This window comes from Loxodonta africana, chromosome 5 (genome assembly GCF_030014295.1).
Source record: "Loxodonta africana isolate mLoxAfr1 chromosome 5, mLoxAfr1.hap2, whole genome shotgun sequence".
NCBI classification, from domain to species: Eukaryota; Metazoa; Chordata; class Mammalia; order Proboscidea; family Elephantidae; genus Loxodonta; species Loxodonta africana.
This window is the reverse complement of record NC_087346.1, coordinates 104,644,767-104,652,701: the sequence shown is the minus strand read 5'-3', so window position 1 is coordinate 104,652,701 and position 7,935 is coordinate 104,644,767. Positions and strand designations below refer to the sequence as shown.

Here is a 7,935-nt window from a genome sequence, read left to right as displayed (position 1 = left end):
ACAATATTGGGGTCGCCAAAGGGACAGCCAGGTGCCTGAACCCCCCATCCCTCAACCAGCGCAGGAATGTGGGGGTTGGCTCCCAACTGCCCCTTTTTCATCCCTATTCACAGCTTTTCAAGAAGAGCCTGAGTTCTCTGTGTGTATTTGCTCACTGCAGCCTCTGCTTTAATGAGATTCTTTTAACTTCCGCAAGCTCCTTTGCAGGTTACAGCCTTATCTGGGGACCCTAGTTTTCCACCCTGGCTACACACCCTGCGAACAATCGCCTCTCCGGCGCCTGAAAGGAGAGCGAGCGCCCCATTTCTGCTGAATGCACGTCCCAGTTCATCCAAGGCTGGCGGGCTTTTGATGGTCACAATGCGAGTTACGCCCAAAGAGTGTCTCTTTGGTCAGATCGACAACGCTTGGCTTCACGTTTGCAAGTTAAACGCGCAGAAACCCGGCTGAAACTCCCACGCCAGACTCTGGGGACATTTCCCTCCGCCCTGCTCAGAGCAGAACTGGGAAGGGTATGGGCAGGGGGAGAAAGGGAGGGAGGCGGAGTGGCGAGGAGGGGGCTCCGGAGAAGAGAATCCTCCTTCCCAGCCACCGTCTAGAAGGGGGAGGGCAGTTTTCTCTGGCATTGGTATTGCTCCCTTATTTTTATTATTTTTTTCTTTTTGCTTTGTTGACAGCTTTAACCAAACCAAAAAAAAAAAAAATGAACGCGTTTTCTCCTTGTCTTCACCTAGGTAGCTGCTTTCCTCCAGTCCCTGAAAATGTGACTCCATAAAATCAAAATTTATGATTATTCAAATGTTGGGGACTGTGAAAAGAGAGGAAGAAAGAGAGAAAATTAATATTGCAGCTGTTCTTCTGATTAATGAGAGATAATTGCTCATGAAAAGTCACCCCTGTGGCATTTTGTTGTCTCCTGGATCTTTGTTCTTTTCCACTATTATTGAGGACTTTCTTGAAGACTAAGCGGTTCTTTTCAATTTTTGGGTATTCAGAAAGGGTTGCCTGGTTACAGAGAATGGGGAAATCTCGGGCTATATCGGGTAAGATGTGCCACAGACAGCAATATCACAATGCCACTCGGAGAAAAGGATGGATACAAGTTAACGATGCGCTTTCAATAAAACATTCATAGACTTGTTCACGCTTTGATAATGACCTCATTAAAGGGAGCTGGGGGCAAGTAAGTCCTGTCTCCTGTTTGTGTTCGGCTAACAAAACCCAGCTTTGAGATCATTCATCGCTTTGGAAACTAATATGAAATCAATGTAAGAGGAGCAAATAAATCCCAGGCGGCCCCGCCAACTCCAGGGCCGTCCTGCCCTGCTCACAGCCTCGGTTTCGAGCAGGAGAACCTTGTGGGCAAACGCTGAGACTGAAAAAGAACTTCGGGGATAAAGGGGGACTCTTTGGAGGGCGAATAAGGGGCAAAGTGGAGTTACAGCCAGAAAAACGGCCAAGCACATTCACGGGGCAGAACTCTGGCTCTTTTGAATAAGCAACACTGAGTCCCAGCCCTTTTGCTGACTTGGCGGGTGAAAAGGAACGGGAAGAAAGAGAAGTGGGAGGGAAATGGGGATCGGGTCAGGTGCGATCAGGCGAGAGGGAGGAAGTTCTGCAAGCCGTTTTGAAAGCTAGAACCAAGAATTCATCTCTTAGGGTTGAGCTAGAAGGAACCGGCTCATACAGGTTCTAGTTAAAGGGTCCAGAGGCAGAACGTGATGCCTCTGTTGTTCTTTATAGAACTCCTTTGATTTTTTTTTTATTCTCTAAGTTGTTGGTGGGTTGCTCTGGCCGGGGGAGGGGGGCAATTTTGTTACCTTCACATTCGTGACGCTGTCTTGCACTCAGGCAGACAAAGCCATCCTCTGTCGTCCAGAACAAGAAGGAGGGAATCAAAGGATTCCCCCCCCCCTTAAAAGAACTAATTTTCTCCTTGAATTATGAAAGTAATGGCTTAGGTAACAGCCTGTACTCTGTACCCGACTGCTTAATACCGAATAAATCCTTCCACGTGGCTCCCCGAGTCGCAGCAATTAGAGCTCATTATAGGCTCATAAGAGTTCTCATTTTGGGGATTACTTAATAGACGATGAAATTTTATCGGACAGAATCACTGAGAAATAAAACTGTGCGGTCACCTGGGGACAGTGGGCACACGCTGACCGCCTGCTCTCTCCCTGGAGAAGGAGGCTGAGCTGGGGTCTCCTGCCCTGAGCAGGTTCTGGGCACCGCTGCCCTGGGGAGGAGACGGGCTGGGCTGGGCTGGACTGGCTGCAGTGCTGCCCAGGGCCACGGATGAGGGGCTTCCTTCCTGTGAATGGGGACCTTGGCAGGTGGGGCTGCTTCTGAAGATGGGTGCTGAGTTCGAGGAAGGGGGAGAGAGAAAGGGAGACAAGGAGAGATCCAAAAATAAGTACTGAGGAAAAGAGACAAAGAAGAGAGAGTCTACACAGACATGACCCCGAAATACTTGCTCTTGGTGGGACAAGCAAATGAACCAAGTGCCCTAATTGAGCTGGTGGTGCTGTGGTTAAGCTCTCACTGCTAATGGAAAGGCCAGTAGTTCAAACTCACCAGCCACTCTAGGGAGAAAGATGTAGCAGTCCTATGCCTATGCCATGGAGTCGATTCCAAATCATAGTGACCCTGTAAGACAGAGTAGAACTGGTCTGGAGCTGCCGTCATTTTGGTTAGCAGCTGAACGATTAACCACTGTGCCACCAGGGCTCCCAGTAAAGGTTACAGCCTTAGAAACCCTAGGGAGCAGTTCTGCTCTGTCCTGTAGGGTCATTATGAGTCAAAAATCAACTGGATAGCAATGAGAGTCTGTTGTTGCTGTTACTGCTGCTGTTTCGGGTTCTGTTTGTTTTGGTCTAGTATGCAAGCTTCTCACACTAACCTACTTTTGGTCACAGCCTGGTCCTAAGCCACTGGCCTCACAGCCATAAAGCTAGAAGGAAACAATACCCAGGGAAAGGCCTCTCACCTCCCTGAGAATTCCTTGGCACTCGAATGTAATATTTCCATAGTCAGACATAAATTTAATTAGATGTTCAAGCTTCTTGCCTAGTTAGACTTCTTTAAAATAAAACAAGACCATCCACCATATCTCCTCAGGATTCAGGTTCCTAGCACATCAGCACAGGAGCTCTTTCCGTTAGCACTCTGAGAACCACTGAAAAAATTGCGTCCCTAACCAGACACTGGAGAACCTTCTACCTAACCCAGAAGAAAAAAGAGAGAAGAATTATAACCATCAAAAAGGAGGAAAAAAAAAAAAAGCAAAGTGAATGGGGAAACAGCATCACCTATTTAGACAGTTTAGGCCGTAAAAATACCCTGCCATTAAGCATCTCTCAATCCGTGAGCCCCAAGTCTTTTTCTAGGGGCTGGAATGATTTGGGACTGCCTGTATTTGAGAGTAGTGACTGAGGGCAGGCTGGGCCTGACTGGAGTGAGGCTGACCATCTGGGATGGCTGCAGGGGTAAACCCTGTGGTACAAAAGTAGTTACAGCTGACCTGTCCCGAGTTAAGCCCTGAGACTCCTTAATTGTTGTCACAAGATGTTGGATTAGCACATTTCTGGAATAGCTGTCTGTTTACACTTGGGAGACCCACTGACCACTAACCGCTTTCTAATTGAATTCTAATCACATTCAAATAGCTCAATAACCAGCCTCAGCTGCAATTCATAAAACTTTAATTGCCATCCATAAATCCTGGGCTCCCCAGAGCGGGGCATCCCTACAACCCAATTACACTTCTCTAGCAGGCAAGAGAGATGGTCATAGAGACAGAGAGAGAAAGACAGAGGACAGAGAAACACATCCATCCCTCCAGCCCAAGAAGCTGGTGCTCTCCTGGCTTTGGGCACCTGGTTTTCTCAGGTGGCAGGAGTCCTGCCCCCAAGTTTCTTAGTCTCATCATGTACTTAGGCCTCAAGTTAGCTGTTCTGGGAAAAGGAACAGATACATAGCTGTTGCTCAGCTTCCCTACTCCAGCTCACCTTTTTACAGGGAGAGAGGAGGACAGAAAGCCACCACCTCTGTCCTGTTGCCTTCCAGAATAACCCCCACCTTGGCAATCCATCCCCCCAAACACCTATAGCAAGAGTCTTCCACTGGACCCCCACTGACTCCGATTAAATCCAGGGCTCTCTGTAGATCCCCCACCACCACCCAAAGAGATTGGCTTTACCGAGTCACTTTTCATCCCATCCTGGGCCAGGATTCCCTGGCGGCCCAATTCCCTCCATCCTTTTTGGGCTTTGGAGGGTGTACAGGGGAGAGTGCTTCCTGGTTAACCTTGCCAGCGAGCCAAGACCCCGGAAAATGTTTGCCGGCAGCAGTTAGTCAGACCCAGAACAAAGGCCTCCTCCCACCCTGGCCCTGGCCCCAGGAGGGATGGAGCTGGGGTCCTCTCTCCAAAATCCTTGGGGTGGAGTTTGTAGGACTGGCCTGGAAACACGGCGGTAGAGGGATTTGATGAAAAAGGGGTAACTCTCAACGTCTCTCTTCCTTGCCAAAGGGGAGCTGCCGATTGGAAAAGGGGTGCAAGAAACGGTCGTGGGTCTGAGTGGCCCCAGGAGGGCCCCAAGTGCAAAGGCATTTTAGACCTCCTCAAGCATCAGAATGAAAAGCTGGCAACTTCTTAGCTGGGAGATCTCACTGTTATGCGCCTGATCCGTCATGAACTAACCATTTGAATGACCTTGGCCAAGTCCAAAGGCTGCAAGCTGGGGCACAGGGGTGGATGTGACCATGGCCCGTGCTGTGCTCCAGGACTAAATCGCTGCCAGTCCGCAGTGCGCACGGCCCTGCTCTGAGCCGCGGTCCTCGCACTTCACCGCTCCGCAGCCATTGCTGGCACCAAGGAGCCAGGAGCAGTAGGCATCCCTATTAAAAAGGACTCGAAGTCCCCACCTGGTGCGCTCTGCGGCTTGGCGCGGGGAAGAGTTGGGCTGGGGCCCAGGCTAGGAAAGGGGGTGGGATGGAGCACGCAGCGCTGTGATTTCTGCAGAAAGCGTCTGGGGGCCGGGGGGGGGGGGGACGGCCTCCCCGCGAAATTAACAAAACCTACACTTTGCAAAGTCTCCCCCACCCCCTCCCCCGCGTTCTTCCCTGCCGCGCGCCCGCCCCTCCTCGCCGCCTCTGTTGTGACTCGGGCAGCCTATCCCGAGGGTGGGGAGCTGCCGAGGAACCAGAGCCGAGCGGTACTCCGCAGCATCACGTGCCGGGGTGGGGGCTATAAAATCCCGGAGCCGGGGCGCCGGGCGGGGGACGTGAGGACCAGCCCTCTCCGGGGACCCCTTTGTTCGTGTCCCAGACGCCGGCACCTCCGCGTTGCCAAGGGCTTCACCGCCCAAGTCCGCGCCGCGCCCGGGGCAGAGCTCAGAACAGGAGAGGGGAGGGGGCGCCGCTGCGGGCCCAGCCCTCCAGCCACCCACCCCTCCCGACATGTCGCGCTCCTTCTATGTCGACTCTCTCATCATCAAGGACTCCTCCCGGCCTGCGCCCTCGCTGCCCGAGCCGCACCCCGGGCCGGATTTCCTCATCCCGCTGGGCATGCCGTCCCCGTTGGTGATGTCGGTGTCCGGTCCCGGCTGCCCGTCCCGCAAGAGCGGCGCGTTCTGTGTGTGCCCGCTCTGCGTCACTTCGCACCTGCACTCCTCTCGAGGGCCCGCGAGCGCTGGCGGTGTGGGCGCGGGGGTCGGGGGCGCCGGGGCCGCGGGGGGCGCAGGGGCCTTGCCCTTGCTCAAGAGCCAGTTTTCTTCGAGTCCTGGGGACGCGCAGTTTTGCCCGCGGGTAAGCCACGCGCACCATCACCACCACTCGCCGCAGCACCACCATCACCACCACCAACCCCAGCAGCCCGGCTCAGCAGCCGCAGCAGCGGCGGCGGCGGCAGCAGCGGCGGCAGCCTTGGGGCACCCACAGCACCACGCACCTGTCTGTACCGCCACCACCTACAACGTGGCGGACCCTCGGAGATTCCACTGCCTCACCATGGGTAGGGCGGAGTGTCTGGGCACTTGCGTGCCGCGACTTCTCCACACCTCTCGTGGGCGCAAACTTTCGCCTCCAGTGGAGAAAGTGGGAGCCCCGGGGAGCTGGGTGGAGAGGGAGGAGGGGCTTTCAGAACAGTGGCGTCCTCCCTAAAAGTTCCAGGATGGTACAAGTTAGCTTGCCAGCCTCTCCACGCAGCCTGGTGTGATTCACTGCAGGTACCTGATACCCGAGGCTTGAGTACCTCGGGTCCTTTGGGATCTGGAACTTGAGGGCGGAGAAACTGGAGGTTAGCAGGCTTAGATTCGGCGTGGGTGTATTTGAAGTTACGTGTGGCATTCCCGCGTTGGGGCTGCCTAACGTGTTCCGATTCTTTTGACTAAGCCAGCCCGCCTCTCCCTCCCCACTGGGCTTTAAGAGAGACAATCCAACAGTGCCCTACAAGCCCCCCCCCCCCTTTATGTCCGGCGCATCAAAGGCCTTCCCTTGCTTTGAAGGTGTCTTTTTTTTTTTTTTTTTTTTTTTAAGTAAGCAAAGAACGGGCGGAGAAATGGGGAAAGGGTGGAGGGTGGATGTAGGAGTTTAATTGGGCTTTCGCTGTTGGGTCCTAGACGGGAGTCCTATCCAAGGCGTGGCACGTGAGGCGGGCGCCTCTTCCGAGTCTTACCCCTCTGCCCTCTCTCCGCCCGTCGCAGGAGGCTCGGATGCCAGCCAGGTACCTAATGGCAAGAGGATGAGGACGGCGTTCACCAGCACGCAGCTCCTGGAGCTGGAGCGTGAATTCTCTTCTAACATGTACCTGTCTCGACTCCGGAGGATTGAAATCGCCACGTACCTGAACCTGTCGGAGAAGCAGGTGAAAATCTGGTTTCAGAACCGCCGGGTGAAACACAAGAAGGAGGGGAAGGGCACGCAGAGGAACAGTCACGCCGGCTGCAAGTGCGTAGGCAGTCAGGCGCACTACGCGCGCTCCGAAGACGAGGACTCCTTGTCGCCGGCCTCGGCCAACGACGACAAGGAGATTTCTCCCTTATGAGAAGGTCCGCCCCCCTCCCTCTACCTGCTCCCAGCAGCCCCCTCAATGCCAAAGCGTCAGGCAATCTGGGACCCCAAAACCTTGCCCATCGCAGCAGTCGGGTGTGAGGAGTCACCGCGTTTAGCGGTTCCGGGGCAAATGCGCTGGACTAGACACCCTGACCTTTCGCGTCCCCCTCTTGACCTGATTGTTTGAGCTTCGCTCGTAGTCATAGGTTTTTTTTTTTTTTTAATGTAAATAGTCTAGAATGCAACTCAGCCTCCTCATATAACAGAGAAAAAACAGGATTGCTTTAACACTGTAGAGGGTTTTTGAAAGCGCATGTCATTTCCCCTTCCCTAATGTCTTTCAGACACTGATAAGAACACGGAGTTGTTGATGATTTTCTGTTGTTTTTTAAAAATGAAAGTTTTGAAGTTGGAAATAATTTAGAAAATTAAACCCTGTAGGTCTTGCGTTCTGAAAATTTGCCTAGGGAGTGTTTCAAATCCAAGTCGCTGAAGTCTCTTTGTATGTGAATAGTTTTATATAAAATTTATATTTATATTTATTTAAATAAATGAAAAAAAAGCATTTTTAAATTTGTGGTGTCCCTCTCCCCATGTCTGAAGAAAAGTGAGAGCAGGAAAGAAAAAGTGCTGAGGACTCAGAGGGAAGTGTTGATTGAAACTTGGTAACGTGGTCTCCTTGCTGAGGGACTTTGTGGCTCAGTATGTTTTCCGTGTAACAGAAACTACTGCCAACAAAATACCATCAGTGATGATGCTGCCTACCAGGTAGTATCCCCCACCCTCAAAATAGACAACCTCTTCACAGTTGACAGGACAAATCACTCCAATGATAATTAATGACAGGCAACCTTTTAATGTATTAGGCAAGGAAGAGTGAAA

The 7,935-nt window shown here is 52.5% G+C and overlaps 1 protein-coding gene across 1 annotated transcript; it reads left to right on the top strand.

The window, feature by feature from the left end:
• Positions 1-5,460: 5,460 nt before the first annotated feature.
• On the top strand, positions 5,461-7,045 carry GSX2 (GS homeobox 2). The gene is made up of 2 exons (XM_064286289.1): positions 5,461-6,013; positions 6,705-7,045. The coding sequence occupies exons 1-2, from the start codon at positions 5,461-5,463 to the stop codon at positions 7,043-7,045; spliced, it is 894 nt and encodes a 297-aa protein (XP_064142359.1).
• Positions 7,046-7,935: the final 890 nt, after the last annotated feature.